This window comes from Mustela nivalis, assembly GCF_964662115.1.
Source record: "Mustela nivalis genome assembly, chromosome: 1".
NCBI classification, from domain to species: Eukaryota; Metazoa; Chordata; class Mammalia; order Carnivora; family Mustelidae; genus Mustela; species Mustela nivalis.
In genome coordinates this window covers 190,313,825-190,336,581 of record NC_139020.1, presented here as the reverse complement: position 1 = coordinate 190,336,581, position 22,757 = coordinate 190,313,825, and the positions used below count along the sequence as shown (strand labels likewise).

General features: G+C 49.3%; 1 protein-coding gene across 4 annotated transcripts in view; it reads left to right on the top strand.

The window, feature by feature from the left end:
• Positions 1 to 9,556: 9,556 nt before the first annotated feature.
• Positions 9,557 to 22,757, top strand: part of FLNB (filamin B) — a 148,823-nt gene continuing 135,622 nt past the window's right edge. For 2 of the 4 annotated variants that reach the window (XM_082738605.1, XM_082738604.1), the window contains exon 1: positions 9,583 to 10,051. In XM_082738605.1, coding sequence (XP_082594731.1) covers positions 9,760 to 10,051 — 292 coding nt within the window. In that variant the 5' untranslated portion in view covers positions 9,583 to 9,759. Of the gene's footprint in view, positions 10,052 to 22,757 lie in introns of all 4 variants that reach the window. The other 2 variants (XM_082738607.1, XM_082738606.1) reach the window with 2 other exon arrangements.

Here is a 22,757-nt window from a genome sequence, read left to right as displayed (position 1 = left end):
GGGAGGGGCAGAGGGAGAAGCAGGCTCCCGGCTGAGCAGGGAGCCCGGTGCCAGGACCCTGGGATCCTGACCTGAGCCAAAGGTTAACCAACTAAGCCACTCAGGCGTCCCTTCCTTCCTTTCTCTTTTTTTTTAAAAAAGATTTTATTTATTTATTTGACAGAGATCACAAGTAGGCAGAGAGGCAGGCAGAGAGGGAGAGAGGAGGAAGCAGGCTCCCCGCTGAGCAGAAAGTCCAATGCAGGGCCTGATCCCAGGACCCTGAGACCATGACCTGAGCTGAAGGCAGAGGCTTTAACCCACTGAGCTACCCAGGCGCCCCTCTTTCTTTTTCTTTTTTAACAGTAAACCGCACATATGTGGAGTTTACAATTTGATGTGTTTATACCTCCCCCTCTACATATACACACATGCACATACACATTAATGAAACTATGCCTACAATCAAAATGGGGAGGCTTTGGATCACGCCTAAAGGTTTCCTCGTTCTCTTTTGTAATCTGTCCCTCCCTTCTCTCCTCACCTACCCCCAACAGCCAGGCACACACTGACCTGCTCTCCATCATTCTATGTGTTTGCATTTTCTAGACTTTTATAGAAGTGGAAACACACGGTATGTCTTCTTTTTCCGTCTGGCTCCTTTCACTTAGCCTAATGCTTTTGAGATTCAGCTGTGTTGTTAGGGATATCTGTACGTCCTTCCTTTTTACCGCCCAGCGCTACCAGGTCCATTGTACAGATGCAGGGCACTGAGTTCATCCATTCACCTGTTAATGGACCTTTGGGTTGTGTCAAGTTTTGGGTAAATAAAGCTGGTACCCATGAACATTCAAGTACAAGTCTTTTTACAGACACAGGCTTTTACTCCCCTTGGTTAATTACCTAGGCATGGAAAGCCTGGATCATATGGTTGGTATAGGTTTAACTTTTTAAAGCAACTCCTTTCCAAAGTGGGTTGTGCCATTTTACATTCCCACCAATAATGTCTGTCTCAAAACATGAGAGACGCATTTAAGGTAGAAAGAAAATCCTTTCAGGCAGAAAGTAAAAGTTCTTATAATATCACCTCCTAGTGATTGCCTGGTTAACTGTTCCCTATAAATCCTTCCAGGGCTCTGTGTTTTCTTTATCCACATACGGAATCCAGCTGAGACACAGGGGTGCCCTGGGCGGGCCAATCATCTGGCATCCTGTCAACTTGATATTTTAAAAACAGTTGTCCAAAATTTACTGAGGCAGGATGTGGAGAAACCAATTTTTCTGTTAATAAAATAGATCATTCCTCTTTCTTTTCAAAATAAAGGATTTATTACACACAGAGAATGAAACCCGACTTTTAAACTTATTTGGAATGATCCTGGAATTGTAGCTGTCGAAGCAGTCTGCTCCTTGGTGCCTGTATTAAAGGGCACATGAGGGGTCTTTGGGTGGCTCAGCCATTAGGCATCTGCCTTCAGCTCAGGTCATGATCTCAGGGTCCTGGGATTGAGCTCCATGTCAGACTCTCTGCTCAGCAGGGAGTCTGCTTCTCCCTCTCCCTCTCTGTTTTCCCTCTCTCCCCCAAATAAATAAATAAAATCTCTTTAAAAAATAAAAACTATAGGGGCGCCTGGGTGGCTCAGTGGGTTAAAGCCTCTGCTTTCGGCTCAGGTCATGTTTGGTCCCAGGGTCCTGGGATCGAATTCCCGCGTCGGGCTCTCTGCTCAGTGGGGAGCCTGCTTCCTCCTCTGTTTCTGCCTGCCTCTCTGACTACTTGTCGTCTCTGTCTGTCAAAAAAATAAATAAAATCTTAAAAAAAAATAAATAAAAATAGAATAATAATAAAAACTATAAATGGCACATTATTCAAGTGACATAGTTACAAACTGCACGGTCTCAGGGCAGCACGTGGCTCTGACCAAGGATAAGCTGACATGACCAAAGATCTGGGAGAACTGTCACCTGGCTGGACTCTGGCTTAGTGGCACAGTCAAGAGTTGCCCCTAGTGTTGAATAGAGTGTTCCAATTTCCCCCAGAGGATGCTGTTTCTCCCTGACCACTGATTACAGGAGGGCAGCCCTGGGTGAAAACAGGAATTAACTGGCACCATGTTTTGCTCTAGGCCTGTGCGACTTGGGCTCCCCTTCAAGACTGGTACCCTGCCGGGCTGCCTGGGCTCATCAGCTCTGTGCATATATTAACACATAGTAGTGTTATTATTTTTTTTTAAGATTTTATTTATTTATTTGACAGACAGAGATCACCAGTAGGCAGAGGCAGGCGGGTTGGGGGCGGGGAGCAGGCTCCCTGCCAAGCAGAGAGCCCAATGCGGGGCTTGATCCCAGGACCCCGGGATCACGACCTGAGCCGAAGGTGGAGGCTTAACCCACTGAGCCACCCAGGCGCCCCAGTAGTATTATTTTTATTTTAAAAATAAACAGATTGAATTGTACGAGTTCACGTTGGTCTGGAACTTGCTTTTCTTTTTCCCCACTAAACAATACAATTGAAATCTTTTCCTATCGGCTTAGGGAGATCCATCACACCCTTCGGTAAAAAGTACAAGGTAGTCTGATGGGCGAACTGTAATGCAGTCCTTAGCGACTGTAATGAGCGTGTGAATCCCCTTGGGGGATCTCATTAACCTGCAGGTCGTGATTCAGTGGGTCGGGGTGGCCCCTGAGATTCCACACGTTCCCAGGTGCTGACCAAGCTGCTGGAGGGACCAGACTTTGTGAAGCAAGTCTATAGGCATGTGAGGGACCCAGCTGTGAGCAACCTTTGGGATGCAACAAACATCCTTGAGTATCCAAAAGGAGCCCTAGCACTAGGCTTTCCCAGCCAGAAGCCCTCAGAAACCCTGACACTAACTGTGACCGTGAGCAGGTCCCTCCTCCCTGGCAATTCAGTGACGGGGTCACAAACGTTTAAACCCTTGGTATGAAGATAAACGGTCCCTGTCCTTGAGTGCTCTGAGAGTCAGAATTTTAATCCTGGTGTGCAGGGAACTGGGGGAGAGAAGAGTCCACCAGATAAGAATGGAAACGGCTTTGTCAGCTGTCCTGCCGACGACAAAGGCCGTTCTGTTCCAGCTGGAAGGCGGTCTAGGTTTGCCAGGTGAGCAGTGGCGAGACAGGGTTTTCTTTAGCAGAAAAGCGCTCTGTGGCCATTTGTCTGCACTTAAAAAAAAAAAACAAACCAGACCCACACATAAATCTTCCAAAGAAGCCGGCCAAACTAGGTGGAGGAAGAGAGCCCAGTCATTTGCAAATTTGTGTGTGTGTGTGTGTGTGTGTGTGTGTGTGTGTGTGTGATTGTAGCAAGTGGGGTGGGGGTGGGGCATGCTCCGGGTGAGGTCCGCCTTAAGCTGGAAGGCTCAGAGAGAGAGAATCCAGGCCACTGCAGAATGAACACCCAGATGTCCAGTGAATGGTGGTCACCGCCTTCATTCCTTTACCAGCGGGGGGCAAACTGCTTCTGGCAGTCAGGACTGTGGCCTCCGAGGGACTGAGTGCTCAGACTCCGAACTGACCTCTGGAGCTGGCTAAACCGGGGTTTGAATCCAGACTCTGGCACCGAATACCAAAGGGACCTGAGCGAGTGATCCGATCTTCTTTTGCAGCCTCAGTTTCCCTGTTTGTAACACGGGGATGATAATAATAGCACCAAGCTCACAGAGTTCTTGCAAAGATCAAAAAAGATAACTCTCAGACAGGAGAGGCTTGGGCACTCCAGGGAGCGCTGCACCTGTAGGATTCAAGGAGAGGAAGTCGATAAAATCAGTCATGGGGCCCAGGGTGTGAGTCCAGGAAAGACCGGCTTTCACGAACGCTCTGTCCATTCTGGGCTCCACCTTAGTGGGTGGGTGAGTGCGAGAGCGGGGTGCCTTCTCCGAGCAGCCTGCCTACCAGCACCCCCACCTTACTTCAGGTCAGAGCTGGCTGATCCTTCAAACTGATCCTTCAAACTGATCCTTGGCACCTCTTGTGGGGGGAAGACCTGCTCCCCCAGGACCCCCCCACCCCCACCATGGACCCAGGATCTCTGCAGCCTTCCCACCTCTCCAGCTGCTGCTGAAAAAACTCCTCTTTGGAGGCAGAGCAAATACTCTCAGTTAGGGTTTCTTTCTCCTTCTTTCCAGCAGGGTGTGGACATTGGGTGTAAAATTACAACCGAGAAAGCCCCCACCCTGGCGCAAAGATGCAACTGGGGAGGAGGGGTTCATTTCGCAAGTCCTAGTTCTTCATCTCTGTTCCCTTCGGAAACTTTCAGTCTCTGCTCTTTGATGTCCCCTGGTACCATAATCATGGCACTATCATGACATTATCATACGATAATCATGGTAATAATAGCAGTGGTTCTCTCACAGGTACATGCTAAGTGCTTTACCCATGGCTCCTCATTCGTCAGAACATCCCATCCTCCGAGGTGTATGGTTAATGTAGGTTACAGACAAGGAAACAAAGTCGGGGCAGCCCCAGTCCCCTGCACTCAGTCCTGACTTTTGCCTTCTTAGCCCTTCCTGAAGATCTAGTCTGTCACTCTGTGACCTTAGGCATAGGATTATTCTTCTCAGCTCCTTTCCTTACCTATAAAATGGAAATAACATCATCACTTGGGGGGGGCACCTGGGTGGCTCAGTCATTTAAGCATCTGCTTTCAGCTGCGGTCCTGATCTCAGGGTCGCAGGATTGAGTCCTGCTTCAGGCTCTGCATTCAGCAGGGAGTCTGCTTCTCCCTCTGCCCCTGCCCCTCCCCCTGCTTGTGTGATCTCTTGCTCTCTCTCTCTCATTCTCTCAAATAAATAAAATAAAATAAAATAAAATAATTAATAGAGGCGCTGAGTGGCTCAGTCGCTTAAGCATCTGCCTTTAGCTCAGGTCATGATCCTGGGATCCTGGGATCGAGCCCCGCATCAGGCTCCCTGCTCAAAGGAGAGTCTGTGTCTCTCTCTTTCCAATTGCTGTTCCCTCTGCTTGTGCTCTCTCTGTGTCAAATAAACAAATAAAATCTAAAAATAAATAAATCAATAGTAACATCACCTGGGGTTGTTCTGATGATTAAATGAGGAAATGGCAGCACTCAGGAAATGGAAGTTTTTGTTATTATTGATTATTTTACTATGTTTGCTCTTAGTAATATCCTGACATGCTACCATAGCTGGGGACCCCAGGATGCCAAGAAAGCCCAAAGTGCAGGTTCACCTGGGACCCCTTTCACAGAGCTGGGCTTCCTGAAATGTCGAGGTGGGTTTCACATAGAGGGTGAGGTCCTAAGGTCAGGACCCTGGTAAGAGTGTTACGGGTCTTCCGTGTATTAGTGGGTTTCTTTCATATGAAGTATCTCTCTATATCTGCATTGTTCAATCTGGTAACTCTCAGTAAGTAGCCCAAGGCAGCTCTTGAGCACTGGCAACGTGCCTAGTGTGAATTCAGACCTGCTGTAAGTGAGGCACCTGGGAGGTGTGCTCAGCTGACCCTCTGACTCTTGGTTTCAGCTTGGGTCATGATCTCAGGGTTGTGGATCAATCCCAGCATCAGGCTCTGTGCTTAGCAGGGGGTCTGCTTCAGATTCTCTCTCTCCCTCTCCCTGTCCCGCTTGTGATCACAACCTGAGCCGAAGGCAGACGCTTAACGACTGAGCCACCCAGGCACCCCTCACCTGTTTCTTTTTAAGTGACGTTTAATTAGTAACTGTTAAGCATTACTAGAAAATTAGAGATCATAGTGTGGCTCTCATTATATCTTCATTGGACTGTACAGACTCTTCTAGGTCTTAAACCCCAGCCTACATCCTGCCAGGGGACAGAGGTGACAGATGCCGTCCTTCAGCAACTGGCACAAAACACGGCAAAGAAAGCTTAGCATAAAAAGCAATGGTGTGACCGCATGGGCTGTGAGAATGAGAGGACTGAAGGTTGGGGGTGGGGTTCCCAAATTGGAGAGCAGAGGCGATGATATTCTAGACAGAGGGAACTGTTTAAGCAAAGGTGATCAGGTGAACTTTCCCACAGTTGCTTGGAAAGAAGAACCCCTTGCCAATCCCACTGATTTGGCAACTCATATGACTTTGAGAAGTAGGCTCGTGGTACTTGGGACTTCTACCCAGTGTTCATGCTCACGTTCAGCCGGTCGATTCCTTGTGGATGTCTGTGCACCTGCTGCGGTCTAGCCTTACCCACACTGACCCGCTCTGCTGGTATTTGCATGTGTGTCAGCTGATTCTTACCGAGATCTCTCAGGGCAGCAGCAGACTGCTGTCAACTTCTGTTAACAGACATGGAAGGGAGCCACAGCTCCTTCCACAGCCAGGCTAGAGTCTGCTAGGGAAAACGCTGCTTGTTCCAGATTTTTCAGGGACTGGTTGGGAAGTCCATTCATTTTGCCTGGTTTCTAATTACATTTATAGAATGCTTCTTGCGTGCCAGGCACTATGCTGGTTTTGCTTGTGTCATGTAAAAACCCTCCGAAGAGACGTGCTATCTCCATTATCACCTAGAGGAGAAGCCTGAAGCTTGTGGATGTTATTTGCTCAAGATCGCAAAGCCAGAACAGCCAAAATTCACTCCCAAAGCCTGGGTTTGGGAACTGCCCACCTGGGGCAGTTCTTCCAAGAAATCAGAGACGCCCAGGACAGAATTTAGAAAACAAGGAGTGGGTATTTCTTAAGTGAAGGCCTTGTCAGGCAAAACTGGAATGTTTGTGTTGGTTAAGACACCATCCCGCGGAAATGCCTACCTGAGTGGTTCGGCCTTCATCCTTTAACAATCACTGATCTGAAGACTTCGTCCCCTTCCTCTCCTTGTTTCTGAGGCTGGTGACCCCCCTACCTCCACGGTGACTGCTGAGTCCCCCCCCCACCCCCCAACGAATTGCTCCCTGGAAAACTCTCAAGTGTTGTCTGATTGGGTAGAGAGAATCATAGGACTCGTCCTAAAACACAGGGGTTTCTCAGTCCTGGGTGAAATGAGCTAGATATTTACACACAGAATTATTTTGTTATTTGTGTCAAGACCTGACGAAAACAATTACATAAGAAAGGGGGCAGTCAGCTCGCTGCTGTCTCATCTGGCAGGGAGGAGGTCCCTCGGGGAGTGAGACACCTGAGACACCCTGTTGATAAGTTGTGATAGATGAGTTTAGGTGGAGAAAGTATGAGGAACCAGGAGCCTCGGGGCATGGGGGGAGGCAAAGGTTACTGACAGGGCCTCAGGTGTATCTGCTGTTCAGAGGGTGTGGACAAAGGCAAAACCCAGGCTTGAGAATGGGGTTCTCCGGGATCCCTTAGATATAGTACAGACTTGAGTTAGAACCGGGTTCAAGTCCAGCTTTGTCTAGTCCTTACTACCTGACCTCTAGCAAATCTCTTCACTTAATCGCTAAGGAGTGGAATGGTCCTTCCTGTAGTTATTGCATGCCTATTATGGGCCAGGGCCAGGTAATACATGCCCCCCCCATCCCTACTCCCCCAGGCTGTTTTACAATGAGTAAGCCAATCTGTCTGAATAAAGCACTTCAGTGGTATATGCAAATGACTTCTTTGTATAAATGTTACAACCACAGATCTGCCGGCTACTCCTGTGCAACCCTCTCCCTCTCCCAGGGGGTGTAACTCCATCCTGCCCAACTCCTATCCCCCAGGAAGACCCTCTCTAAGCCTAGGGTATGTGTCCCTTCTTGGGTGGAGGACACTCTGTGCACATAAACACCTAGGTTCCAGATCTGTCTGTACTGTGTACCTTTGGGAAGTCACTTCACCTCTCAGTTAACTCTTGTCAAACTGGGCCGATTGCAAAGGAACTGTTTAGCAAAGCTCTTGGCACAGGAACAGAGCAGGTACTTAGGAAACGCTAGCTGCTACTTTTATAATTACTCAGCTCTTGCCAGAAGAGGTCTGGCCTGGGTTCCTCCCATATCCCAGCACCTAGCACAGGGCTTACATGAGTATACAGTGGGTACTCAATATATGGTGTTGGTAGGCAGCAGAACAGTCCCTAAAGATGTTCAAATCCTAATTTCCAGAACCTGTCAATGTTATCTTACATGGCAAAGGGGAATTAAGGTTGCAGAAGAGATTAAGAATGCTAATCAGTTTTTTTTTTTAAGATTTTATTTATTTACTTGACACAGAGAAAGAGATCACTTGTAGGCAGAGAGGCAGGCAGAGAGAGGGGGAAGCAGGTTCCTCGCTGAGCAGAGAGCCCGATGCGGGGCTCAATCCCAGGACCCTCAATCCCAGCTTCATGACCTGAGCTGAAGGCAGAGGCTTTAACCCACTGAGTCACACAGGCACCCCTAATCAGTTGTTTTAAAAACACCCTGGATTAACCAACTGGGCCAGATAATCACAAGCGTCCTTAAAACAGAGGAAGAAGCACCTGCGTGGCTCAGTTGGTTAAGTATCTGACACCTGATCTCAGCCCAGGCTTTGATCTCAGGGTGCTGAGTTCAAGCCCCGAACTGGGCTCCATGCTGGGTGTGGAGCCTACCAAAAAAGAGAGAGAGAGAAAGAGAGGAAGATGTGAGTATAGAGAACAAGAGAGATGACAGCATAAGAAAGACTCATCCTGATGTTGCTGGCTTTGAAGATGGAGGAAGAGGTCACAGCCAAGGAATGCGGGAAGTTTCTAGAAGTTGGAGAAGGCAAGGAAATGGATTCTTCCCTAGAGCCGGCAGAAAGGAATGCATCTTGCCAACACCTTGAGTTTAGCTCAGTGAAACCATGAGGGACATCTAAGCTGCAGTGCAGTGAGATAATAAATTTGTGATTTTTTTTTTTAAAGGCAAAGTTTTGGCAATTTGTTACAGCAGCATTGGGAGACTGATATACACTGTACAAATTATTGTTTTGGTTTTTTAAAGATTTTATTTTTAAGTAATCTATACACCTATGGGGCTCCAACTCAAAACCCTGAGATCGAGAGTCGCATGTTCTATTGTCTGAAGTCAGCCAGGTGACCCTGTTCTTCGTTTCTGTTACTATTACTAAGCTGTTTATGATACTGATTTGTATTTTTCTCTCCCATTACTCTAGCAATTCCTCAAGGTCTAGGAATAAGTTTGTCTTATTTATATTAGTTCTCAGGTACTAAGAGGCCCTCGCACACAGTAGGCACTCAATAAATGCTTCAAATGATAATAGTGTAATTCAAATGAGTTTAATTAATATGAAGAGTAAAAAGTCCATTTCTTCATGGTGTCCTCCTGTGCTGAACACTGTGTCTGGCACACAGCAGGAGCTCCATAAAAATCCTCATTAAACCTATAGGTGATCAAGTATTCCCCGCCTTCCTCCCCAGCCCCATGACCCACGCCGCCACCGCCCCCGTCCATCGGGTCCTACTCTTGCACGTCCCCTACTCCGGGACCGGGTCCACGACCAGGACCGGATTCATGACCTTTTCCTTAAACCAAAGTCTCCCCACTGCCTTCCTTTTGCTTAGGTGGCGAGCACAGAGCACCGGGTCCCGGGACGCCTTGGACACTGCGGGTGCAGTGCACGTTTACGACCGTAGGGGGCGAGCGTGGCCCGGGAACTCCTGCGGAAGGGCTGGGACTGGGCGGGGCCTCTAGGGCGGGTCGGCTCAGTGCGCAGGCGCCGGTCCAGACGCCTCGCGCGGCCAGGGGCAGGCGGCGGCAGAGTAGTCCCGGCCGCGGCTCCAGTAGCAGCGAGTTCGAGCCCCGCTCCCGCTCCGCGTTGGTTCTAGTTCCCCGGGCCCTTGGGCCTCCGTACGCTAGTCCCCGCCAGTAGCTGCGCGTTGCGCACACCCCGCCGCCAGGATGCCGGTAACTGAGAAAGACCTGGCGGAGGACGCGCCGTGGAAGAAGATCCAGCAGAACACCTTCACGCGTTGGTGCAACGAGCACCTCAAGTGCGTGAACAAACGCATTGGGAACCTGCAGACCGATCTGAGCGATGGATTGCGGCTCATCGCGCTGCTCGAGGTGCTCAGCCAGAAGCGCATGTACCGCAAGTACCACCAGCGGCCCACCTTCCGCCAGATGCAGCTGGAGAATGTGTCCGTGGCGCTCGAGTTTCTGGACCGTGAGAGCATCAAGCTCGTGTCCATCGGTGAGTGCCTTGGCTCGGCCAGGCGCCGCGGTGTACCCTCCGGTCTCCGCCCGTGGGCCGGGGGTGGGGTGGGGAGGAAGGCTAGGGCTCCCTGCCGAGCACCCCTACGGCGCCCAGGAGCTGCGGGCGGGGTGTGGGCGCTGAGGAGGGGGGCGTTGCCCTCCAGGGCATGGGGATGCCGAAGACCTAGGCCCTCTTCCCGTGCTTTTCTCTGGGCTAGGCTTTCGTATGATAGCTCCCCTCCCTGCCCCTCGCCATGCATTCTTGGGGGGGGCTGTGGGTCCTGGGCTTGGGTTGGGGCTGTACGGGGTGTGGTGGGGCTGTAGCATTTCGCCGCACCCGGGGCGTCCCTGCGGGGAGCTGGAAACCTCTGATCTGTGGTCCGTAGAAGTGGGGTTCCTGGTCAGATGCTCCTCGAAGCGCTCGCCCCGTTGCGCCCAGGGCGATGCGCCCAGCGGCTGACCAACGGGCGTTGGCTCTGATGCCCCGAGGAAGACCTGAGGAGGGACAGGTCTCCGAGCTTGGGGCCTCGTCGCCCAGGTGGGGCGTCTCCGATTCGGGTGTGGGCCCAGAGATGGGAAGGGGAGCCGCGGGGGTGTGTCCTCCTCGCTCCCTCTGCTCCCAGCTCAGCTCTGGCCGGGTGCCTCGGGGTGAGCCAGCTCTGAAGCAGAAGTGATAACACAGGGGGCAGTGGTGGTATAGTAACTACTGTTTTGTAGGGAGCCTAAACTAGTGGGGTGCTGTGTGCTAACAGCCTTCCAGGTTTTGTCCTTACACATCCTGTGAATTGGGGTGTCCTTAGACCTCTCTTATAGGCAAGGGGGTCCAGAGGGTTAATGGAGGTGTCCAAGGTCATGGAAGTAGGAAGGGTCTAGCTGAGAATTGAAGGAAGTGGGTACAATGAATGGAGACTTTGCCTTCCTCTCCTTGCCTTCCCCACACCAGGGTCTTCCTGTGAGGAGCGGGGGAGTTGGTGTCCAGGAGCGGGGGAGTTGGTGTCGGCTTCCTCTCCCCAGACCTGGGAGAGCCTGAGGGTCAGGGCTCCACTGTGACCTGGGCTAATTGAAAGCTTCCAGGAAGGTCACAAGGCTACTGAGGGTATGGGCTGTGACTGTAGGGGCTAGAGGTGTACAGTGTGGGTGGGTGGGTGTGTGCACTTGTATGTGTGCAGAGTGTGTATGAATACACAGCATATGTGTAGAACATGTGTGTACACGGCATGGGTGTGTAGAGAAAGTATGTGCACCTACAGTGTGTGTGTGTGTGTGTGTGTGTGTGTGTGTGTCTATGTCTGTGCTGCCAGGGGAGCGTCTTGCTGGAGTAGCTGACGCAGGCCTAAGTCTGGGGTCCCTTACTGAGAACACCAGGCCTTATGGTGACTTCTGTGCTAGGAAGGAAGGGCGGTGGGTGTGGCTGCTGGGACTTTCTCCAGAGTAAAAGGGGTTCCCTCTAGGCTGAGTCTCCTCTGTCCTTTCCCTCCCCCACACCTGTCCTGGCAGGTAGGGCTGCTTCCTGTTTCCTGGGCCCAGGCAGCTGTCACCACCCAGTCAGCGCCCCATGGGTGGGGGTGGCGGCGGCAGAGGGTGTGTGTGGCTTCTCTGCAGAGCTGTGTAATATGCTTGCCTGTTACAGTGGTAGGGGCCATCTCCTACCACTGGGAAAGGAGCACCCTAGAATCATCCTGGGATTTTTCCCTTTTCAGAAATCATTTTTGCTACTGAGGGATCTGAAGGCCTGGCTGAGCTCAACAGGGCTCACTTCATCTTTGTTTTAAAAATGTGCATTTATTTAATTAAGTGAACAAAGAAACTTAAAGTAAACCGGGAGTATCCAAACATGACATGGAATCTCCTTAAAAAACAAACCAAAGAATGAAACCACAGCCTCAAAATCCTGGACTGCCTGATTTACCAACTGTTTACAGAGGCTGCAGCTGCTCACAGCGTGGTTTGTCGTCTGTGCCCTGAGCTTGGGGGTCTCATTCTAGACTTTGTCTGGTCCCGTTTTCCTACTCAACCCCCATGATTGTCATTCCTGAACTCCCCCAGGACATAGTATCTTCCATTGTCCTGACATTCCAGGGCTAGCCTCCCCTTCTCTGGTTGCAGGCCCGTGGGCTGTTGGCAGCTTCTTGCTGTGGACCGCTTCCCACCACAGGCAGTGTTGTTTTATTTTATTTTCTCCTTTTCACTGATTTCTTGGATGATATTCCCCCAGGTGGCATTCCGGGGTCAAAGAGTGTAGCCACAGTTATGACTCCTGTCATTGGCTGCCTTGTTGCTCTTCGGAAGGATCTCACCGTAAACAGGTTTTCCAGCCTCTAGAGCCTAGAGAGAGACTTGCCAAGGGCCAGAACTCCCGTGGGGGTGAGGCCTGAGGCCTCTTCCCCCTGCGCCTGGGGGTGTTCTGAGGACCAGCCCTACTGCCCTTGAGATAACGAGTCACATCCAGCTCAGACTTCAGTTCAAGTACCACAGCTTATGCTGTATTGCATTGTGCTGAGGAAGACATGGGCTGCAGTTCGTTGTTGAATGTGTTCTGTTCATCATCCCATTGATCACCACCTTGAGTCCTCAGATTCGGTTTCCTTGTCTGCATAGCAATCTGCCTTAGCAAATCATGGGGAGGGTAAAGGGTTTGCCCTAGTTTTGCCCAGGTGCCTAGAACATGGTTGCTGTTATTCTGTGGTGGTTGTTAGTGTTACTGATGTCCATTTTAGGTGAGGAAACAGGAGTGAAGTAACTTGCAGAGGTCACCCAGTTTGTAAGGGGTGACTGGAGGTGGGGCCTGTCCCTTTGTGAAATTGACCCTTAACTGACCCGCTGTTCAGTGTTCTGAGTACAAAACAGCCCCTCTCCCCTAACCAGAGAGCCCCTGTTAACACCAGTTTTGCCAGTCTGGGATGTTGGGGTGGGGCAGCTGGATGCCCACACTTTGAGCCTCTGGTCTTGAGCAAAGCAGGGATCTCAAGACTTTGGGTGAGTAGCAGGGTGAGGGTCCCCTGAGGTGAGTGTCACATCAGGACCTGAGCAGAATCACTTTGCATCTTCATAGTGAACTTGTGTAGGGGGTGGCTGCCCTGTGTTCACTGAACTGATTTCTTGGGGGGAGGGTGTGGGATGTGGTATTCCTATTACTTAATGGATGGTGTTTTACTCCATAATCTGGGAAGGTATCTTTGAAGGGATACAGGGTTTTGTGGACTTCGCTAGCTTCCAACCATGTACATTGCTGGAATCTTAGGAGTTGTGGACAGGTGCCCAGCTCAGAGACAGGAGATGATCAGAAGCTGCCAGAGGACTTGCTTTTCTGCCTAAAATTCACTGGAAGACAGTTCTGGCTGTGGATTCCTCTTTGTGAGTTGTTGTAAGGTGGGCCTATTCTAGGCTGTATCCAAGAGCTGAAGAGTTTGTTCAGTTTCTTGTTCTGTCTCGGGCAGTTCATAGTGAGGCCTCGGCATTTTTAATCCTAGTTGCCTGCCAGGAGCTGGCAGTTTTATTTACTTGTTTTTCCAAAAACCTTTTTGACACTGGGCAGCTTGGCCAACTTGGAGACAAAGGGGTCTCCTAGCCCAAGAATGACAATCAATTCTGCCTAGAAGTTTGGGTGGTATGGTTTGGTTTGATCCTTTAGAAAAAGGAATTCTTTCCTTTTCGGAGGATGCGGTCTGACCCTAATGTTTACTTAAGGTGCCTGTGCCAGGCCAGTGCCTCAGAGCAGGCGGGTGTGTGTTCCCAAGACCTTGGGTCACTGGGCAGGGTTTCCAGGGTGGTGGGTCACCACGGCACTCAGCCCCTTTTCCTTCCTGTTGTCCCGCCCCCACCAAAATAACATACAAATACAGTAATCCTAAATCCTGTTCTTTCTTGAACTACCTAGCAAATTCCAGTGTGTCTAGGTAGCAGAGAATGTTTTAAAGTAGCAAAGTAGCGTGCTGGTCAGAATTAACAAGGTCTGGACCATTCGCAACAAAGTAACAGAATGAGAAGAAGCTCTTATAGTAGTTCAGAGCAAAGATTCTTGGTTCAAATTCCACTTGGCACTAAGTAGCCATTAAGAAACTTCTGCACCTTGGTTTCCTTATCACTAAAATGGAGGTGATAACTACCTCCTTTCATAGGTTGTTAATAAAAAGCAAACAAGTTAATATTCTTAAAAATGTTTGGAAAAGTTTATGGCACATAAGTGAGTGCTATGTGATTGTTCACTAAATACAGTACCATCCACCAGTATTCTCAAAAGTCACTGCTGGAGGGTTTGCTCACTGAAACGACGTTTAAAATCAGTGCCGCACTGGGGAGACCAGCTTGGTTGGCTCGTGTTGCTGCTGCTTTGCTGTAATAGGGCTGTGGACTGGCCTCCTTGGAAGGGGAGGACCCCTGGTTAGGTTATGGCTGCCTCCGGGGCCCATTCATGCCGGCTTTGTTTCGGAGACCTGGACCGGAGCACCGGGTGGCTGGTCATTCCAGCCTTCCACCCTGTTCAGGAATCTCTGGGCCAAATCACTTCCAGATGGCAGTTGGGCTCTGCGGCGGCTGAACCCTCGTGCCAGTCAGCAGCTGCCTTCATTCTTGGAGAGTCTGTGCTCAAGGAGGGCTTTGATTTGGAACCAAATTTTGGTTTCCTGGGCCCTTCCCCTCCCCTCTTTGCCCGGATCCTGGGTTCTGTGTGGTGAGGTGGGTGCACAGGGTAGTTGAGGACGGCTGCCCTGCTCATTGGGCAGTAGAAGCCCAGGCTCAGAGCCTTGGGTCGTGCTGGCCGTGGCTTCGTGGCCAGGGTACCACGTCACCCTGCTTTCTCTATAAATGGCCTCCTGGTCAGCACATACTCGGTTAAACTAGGTCCAGGTGGATGGTTGAGGATATGGGCTTGAAGCTAGGCGGCCAGCACGCTAAGTCCCACTCTCTCCCTAACAGCTATGCAGCTCTGGCCTACTGTCTTCACCTTTGTGAGCCTCAGTGTCCCCCATCTGTAAAATGCAGAATAATAGTTCCTGTCTTAGTTGCTGAGGCCAGTGTATGTTCATAGCACAAATGCTGACATAATCATCATTATTATTATCAATGTGCTTCTGAACCCGGGTCTGGGACTTTGTCTCGTTTTCCATCTACTCTCTGGCATGTACTACCACTGTCATCTGGTGTGTTAGGTAGTCGTCCCCCACCCCCCAGCCAAGTTTGGAACCTCTGTCAAAGATGTCTCCTAAGATCTTTCCTTCCTTTCCTCATTCCAGTGAATCTAGGAGAGATCAGCTGTGAGCCAGCCCCAGTGCTAGGGCCACAGCAATAATGAGAGTCGGGCCCTGAGCTTGCCTCACGCACTGCTTGGTGCAGAGGAGAGAGTAACCTGGGAGTGTGCTTCTCAAACCTTCAAGCACACACAGATCTCCTGGCGACTTTGTTAAAAATGTTAGTGTGGTTTTGAGGAATACTACGCAGCCATCAAAAGAAATGAAATCTTGCCATTTGCAACGACGTGGATGGAACTAGAGGGTGTCATGCTTAGCGAAATAAGTCAAGCAGAGAAAGACAACTACCATATGATCTCCCTGATATGAGGAAGTGGAGATGCAACATGGGGGGTTAAGGGGGTAGGAGAAGAATAAATGAAACAAGATGGGATTGGGAGGGAGACAAACCATAAGTGACTCTTAATCTTACAAAACAAACTGAGGGTTGCTGGGGGGAGGGGGGTTGGAAGAAAGGGGGTGGGGTTATGGACATTGGGGAGGGTGTGTGCTATGGTGAGTGCTATGAAGTGTGTATACCTGGTGATTCACAGACCTGTACCCCTGGGGATAAAAATACATTATATGTTTATAAAAAATAAAAAATTAATAAAAAAATTTTAAAATGAAAAAAAAAATGTTACTGTGACAAAGCAGGTCAGGTGTGAAGGCTGAAATTCTTTTACTTCCAGCTCACTCCCAGTAGCTACTGTCCGCTGCCTGCCATCTGTGGGTTTGAGGATCAAGATGGCAGGCTTTCTGGGTGGAGGCTTTCATGGGGAGGAGTGTCTTCCCTGAGGCTGGGATGGGTAGTCTGGAGGACTCCCTGGAGGGAGGGACTGTAAAGCTGGGACCTAAAGCCTGAGTAGAATTAGGCAGGTGAGGCACAGCAGAAGGCTTTGTCAGCTGGAGGTCAGAGGAGTGGGTGACACAGAGGTAGGCAGGGGCTGTCTCACAAAGGGTCTTCTTTTTTTTTTTTTTTTAAAGATTTTATTTATTTATTTATTTATTTATTTATTTATTTGACAGACAGAGATCACAAATAGGCAGAGAGGCAAGGCAGAGAGAGAGGAGGAAGCAGGCTCCCTGCAGAGCAGAGAGCCAGATGTGGGGCTCAATCCCAGGACCCTGGGATCATGACCTGAGCCGAAGGCAGAGGCTTTAACCCACTGAGCCATCCAGGCACCCCTCACAAAGGGTCTTCTGAGGCTGGAGGCTGCCATCCAGGCATACCCCACTTGGTGTGGGGTAGGTGAACCCAGTTGAAATAGATCATCTACTCTGGGGCTTGCTTGCTTTCTTTCTTTTTAAGATTTTATTCATTTATTTGACAGAGATCACAAGTAGGCAGAGAGGCAGGCAGAGAGAGAGGAGGAAGCAGGCTCCCTGCAGAGCAGAGAGCCTGATGCGAGGCTCGATCCCAGGACCCTGGGATCATGACCTGAGCGGAAGCAGAGGCTTTAGCCCACTGAGCCACCGAGGTGCCCCACTCTGGGGCTTTCTTGACTGTGACTGTAGTCATTCCTATCAGTCAAACAATTTTAACGTGTCCCTCTCTCATACATGCAAATTCGCAAGCTATATACATATCTTACTGTCAGCCTGTATATTAAATATTAGTAAATCTTAGTTTTCCTGTGTTCTAATGGATATTCTTTTTCTTAAAAATTCATTATTTTTTATAAACATATATTTTTATCCCCAGGGGTACAGGTCTGTGAATCACCAGGTTTACACACTTCACAGCACTCACCAAAGCACATACCCTCCCCAATGTCCATAATCCCACCCCCTTCTCCCAACCCCCCTCCCCCCAGCAACCCTCAGTTTGTTTTGTGAGATTAAGAGTCACTTATGGTTTGTCTCCCTCCCAATTCCATCTTGTTTCATTGATTCTTATTCTACCCACTTAAGCCCCCATGTTCCATCACCACTTCCTTATATTCTTTTTTTTTATAGATTTCTTTTTTAAGATTTTATTTATTTATCTGACAGACAGAGATCACAAGTAGGCAGAGAGACAGAGAGAGAGAGAGAGAGGAGGAAGCAGGCTCCCTGCCGAGCAGAGAGCCCGATGTGGGACTCGATCCCGGGACCCCGAGATCATGACCTGAGCCGAAGGCAGTGGCTTAACCCACTGAGCCACCCAGGTGCCCCACCACTTCCTCATATTCTAATGGATATTCTTGTGTGCCCTTGTGGAGGGCCACCCATTGGGAGGCCCCCGAGGACCTTTTCCTGCATTTCATCTCTCCTATCCCCTTCCTGTTGCTATTCTGCATTTAGTTTTGATCTTTAGTTGTCTTCAGTGAAGGAGGTAGATCTCTAATTCTGTCCACTTCCCCCAAGTTGAACCAAACGAATAAACGCAATGGAATGAGCCATTTCAGTGTAAAGGAGTGCTGTTTCCTGCTCTTACAATGATGAAAATTGCCTTTCATGACAGTCTACGAGAAGGCACCTTACATTACTGGTGTAAATCTAGTTATCCATTAAACATGCTCAATAATCACCAGATTGGCTCAGGTTACTGTGTAATGAACAACAGCACTTTCCCTCTGCCGGGGCTTGGAAAGTGGCCTTGCAGCTTTTAAGTGCCTTGCTTGCTTTTCTTGGGAAATTGAGTCCTGTTCTAGGGAGAGAGTTTTTTGGGAAAGATGATTAGAAAACCAAATGGCTCTTTATGCCAAAATGATAAAGCAGTGCCTGAGAGAAGCTATACACAGTATGAAGGATGGAACTATTGGTTTTGTTGTTGTTGTTGTTTTACTATTGGGTATTTTAATTCTACCTACTTAGTATCATGATTTCTCTTTTTCAAAATCATACTGAGCTATACCTCCAGTGTTGCCTTTCCTCTAAGAGCCTTATAGCACTTGCCTTATATACAGTCGTTTGAAACATTGTAGATGGTTGTTGTAACTCTTCTGCAAACTGTTCAGTTCTAAAAAAAAATTTCCTGGGGCTTGCTTTCTTTCACTCATTGTCTGGTTACAACACACAGCAAAGAACTTTTAACTTCCCTGATCCCCCTTTGACCAGTTGCTGTGCAGTAGAATGTCCTTCGTTAAGATTTTCTTGTACTAGAAGCAAAGAAGCAGTTTGGTTTTTCACTTAGCCGAGACTGGTTTTAGGTCAGAATTATTTTGACAGAGCATCTGACTTCCTCCTTTCCGTCATCATCACAACCTGGCCTGGAGAGATGGCTTGGTAGGGAGAACACTTGTCCTCCTCCTGCATGTTCCTTGGCTTTTCCAAGGATCCGTGCTGATGAGACATTGGTGTACTGAATGTTAGATGCGCACACGTATCCTGGAGCGGAATGTCTACCGCATTCCTCTGCCTGCTAGCCACTAAGCATGGTCCTGAGTGCCTTACCTTTATTGCTCTCGTCCTTGTCGTGGAGCGTGCAAAGTGGCTTTGTATTCATTTCCATTTTGCAGATGAGAAAATTGAGGCCCAAATCAGCCTCTCTGCACATGCCAGGCACAATGCTTGCCTGCATCAAACTGTTGAGTATTTTCTTTTTTTAATCTCCAAGTTTGGTTTCACCCTTAAAAGTAAAATAGATACACTGTAGTGAGAGATTTCCTGCGGCTTTAGTTCTGCTTATTTCTGTGTTGCGTGCAGCTTGACTCACTTGACCTTGATGAATGTGCAATTGAAATGTTCTTCTAGAAAACAAAATTTTGGGGGGCCCATTTGCCTTGTCTCGCCCAGCATTGTTGAACTTTCTTTAACTGGGGCCTCCTCTTCAGTTCTGGAGGAACTCTAGTTCTTCCCCTGCCTTTATTTGGTTATTTGGGGCAGGGTTCGGACAGTGGGGAGCAGCTGAAGGCTGCTTTGGGCGGCCAGGCAGGGCTTTGTTGGTGGGTGAGGAGGAGGTGCCCTCGTAGCAGCTGGGGGGCTCACGGTGCCCACCCCATGGGGTGGAGACATAGCTGTGCCCGGAGATCCTCTGTCACAGTCCCTGTTGGGTTGCTCTCAGAAAGGACCCCAAGCCCCATCCTCTCCTTCTCCTACCTTTAAAGATTAACAGGCAGTAGGGCATGTGGGGTTGTGTTTGCTGCTGACCAGAGCCTCTCTCTCCTGGCAGGAGTGTTGGCCTTCATCAGTCTGGCTGCTCTGGCACAAGTAGCTGCCCACTCCCCACTCCAAGCTAGCAGCCCCCGCTCTTCCTGGGGAGCCTTGTGAAGGGCCCCTAGCAGGGGCACGTAGCTCTGGGGAGCTGCTCTGGAGCTGAGCTTGGTGTCCCCAAGGGCATCTCCTGCAGCACTCCAGAGAGAGGAAGCTGCTCTGGGGCTGGGGTGGGGGAGCACTCAGTGCTCAGCCTCCCCAGAAACCGCTGGGCTGGTTAGTTGCAAGGTCTGGGCGTTTACACAACACCCCTGCTCTCCCTCTCTGAAGGCCCTTTATGCTAGCGTGAATTCCTTTTCTCACGGAGATCTGAAAGCTCTTTTGACTAAATGGGTCACCTTTCTGGGTATTTTCATAAGGCTGGTCAGCTTCTGCCATGCCAGACGACTTCCCTGGAATTTCCGTTTAGATATAGTGAGAACACAGTGTGGAATTTGGGCTTTTGAGCTATAGGGAAATGGGTGGGGATTTGTGGCTGGCATATGTAAATTTGTTGCGGCCCATAAATTCAGATTTTAAGATGAAAAAAAAGCAAGCAGCAGTCAGCTTTCCATCTACAAACAAGAATGGTGTTACTCTCCGCCCCATGCAGGCCTCCCGTGGAGGCTAGGGTCTGAAAAGATTCTCGGTGGCTAAAATCAGATTCCTCCATCTCCCCTGCTGCCCCCAAGAAAACAATCAAGTTCTTATCATGCTGGTGCTGTACTGCTTGTGTGAATCACCCCTATTTCCCTGTACCTCCCTGAAGTGATTTCTCAGATATTCCAGGGAAACAAGGATTATTTGGCCTTCTTCAGTCTGAGGGGAGCATGGCTGGGCCTGGGCTGCTTCCTCGCAAGAACAGAGTGATTTGTTCCCTGGATGGGGGAAAGCAGGCCAGAGGTGGGGGGGGGGGCTAGGTGCCACCCTCCAGGGGACCACAGGTGCAGCCTCTGTGACTTGGCTGTGTAGTAATTGAGCAGAGTCCTGGGTTCTGTTTATAAGATTCCTTTGGCAGAAGAGGCAGAGGCTGGAAGACCAAGTGTGTGCTCCTGGGGCGCCTGGGGGCCTCTCAGAGGAGCTTGCAGCCTCCAGGGGTCTAGGGGCAGAACCCAGAGAGCGTGCCAAGAGCAGGAGCCATAGGGATCTTGGCTGGCAAGCACCTGTACGGTGGCTTGTCACGTTCCTTCTCAGCACTGAAGGAAGAGGCTTGCGGGCGCTTGGGGGATGCCTCTCCTGTGCCCGTGTTCTTTACAGGAAATGATCAGGCTGTCACATTACGCTTCCTGTCGGGCATGCATCTCTCATCACCATAATGACCTCTCCTGTCCCTTCTTCTTGGCACACTTGTTTGACACCATGGGCGGTCACACCTGAGGTTGGAGGGTCACTCGGAGCTCTCCTCCTGCCTTGTGCCGTCTCATGTCATCACTTCCTGAGCTCTGTAGGTCTCTTGACCTGCCTGTTTCTTGCTCTCCCACTTGTTCCCCTCTGCTCTAGGGGCAGGTTTGAATCTCTCGTTCATCTCTGGGGCTCGGGGCTTGACACCTAGTAGGAATATAAGAAGTTATTGAATAAATGCACAGCCTCCAACATAGATGGGTTGAATAATAAGTCTGATGCATTCATTGGTCTGCAATATATTTGCTTTCAAAAATGCAAAATGGGATCATTTGTAGCCCATATCGGAAGAGGAATTTTGTGTAGTGGACCTCTGGGTATGGGGTCCCAGTAGAACACCCTCATTTGGGGGACAGTGATGCTGATGTAAAGAATTCAGCACTTCATTGTCGTTCTCTGAACATTGGTGATTTGCTTCAACTGTTAGAGAATAAAGCCTTTTCCAAGGGCCATGTGAATTGCAGAAAATGAATATAAATGGGATCCACTGAGAGTCACTATAATCACAGTTTCACTAATAATAGTGAATATATATTGAACACCTACCTGTGCCAGAAAATTGTGAAGGATGCTTTTCACTAATAGCTAAGTAAAGCCTAATTGCAACCATGGGATGTAGTTATTGTTATAATCCTCATTATACAGATGAGGAAACTAAGGCACATTCCAGATCAGCCACTGAGTATTGACCATGAGTCAAACCCTTTCCTCAAAGGAGAGCCATCAGCATGGTCTTCAGAATTCCCTTTAAGTATTTTTTTTAATATTAAGAAGTTGCATTTGTAGTTCTTAGAAGAAAATTGCAAGAATGTAGAGAAATACAAAGAAAAAAAAAATACCACCTGTGGAGAATCTTAACAAATCTTTTTCTACTTTTGGGGAGTTTTGTGTGAACAGCTGCTTTTTGATCAGAATGGGGAAAGGAGATTGCATGGTCTCAGGAGAAAAGAGACTGGACTGGAAATGTTTTGTAAAATCATTTGATCATACTGATTGTTGTAACAAGCTTCATCGTTGAGTTATTGCAGAACCGGGGCCAGCATTAAAATTGGTGGTCTTGGTTGAGGCTCATGGTTTGCGAGTCTCGCTTGGTCTTGAAATATGTTATGGTCAACCACAGAGTGGGGGTGTTCCAGCTATTTTCTGTCTCTTAAAAGTTTTTAGGACCAACTTTTATTGGGATTGCCAAGGTCTCTTAATAATAGTTATTATGTTTGGTAACTAGTATGCCCTTGTCTCATGGTGAAGCCCAGCGCGGAAATTCATCTACTTTTTAGTTGCTCGATTCCATTAGCAATTTCAGTGTCTCCAGTATGAGCCTAACAGAGTGTCGTTGGCAGCTTGGTTCACCCTTACCCATCTGGGAGCTTTTAGAAGTCTGAGTATTTTATGCAGCCCTAAGGTCTTCATGATATTGGTGTTTCTGAAACATTTCCTCAACAGCCCTCAGGACACCTGGTCCACGGAGTCATCTGTTCTACCCGTGTTCGAAGCAAAGGGGAGGGAAGGAAACCACTTCCAGATGCAAACTGAACTAGGTTCCTGAGCGTGGTCGCGACTGTGGGTCAGTTAGCCCCTGCCGCTGACTGCCTGGGAGACTCAGGGGAAGTTGCTGGACCTCTCTGAGCTTCAGTGTCCCAGGCTTGTTGGCGTTGTTGAAGAGTAAACGACACAATCTTTACAAAGCACGTGGCAGATAATAGGGGCCACCTGAATGGTGGTCTTTGCCCTCCTTCTCCCCTGTCCCCCTCCTCCTTCCTTGACCTGCGGTGGCCCCCCGGACTGGAGGAAGAAGTGACCTGATTACCTTGGAAGGGGAGAGGTAGGTGGGAATACTCCCAGAAACGGGTCCAGGGTACCTCATATCTAGTGAGCTGCTTTTAGAAGAGGTGACCTGGGGTTTTGAGTAGCTGCCGGCAGGAACCATGGGCTAGAGACACTTCCTGATCTTCCAGCCAAGCT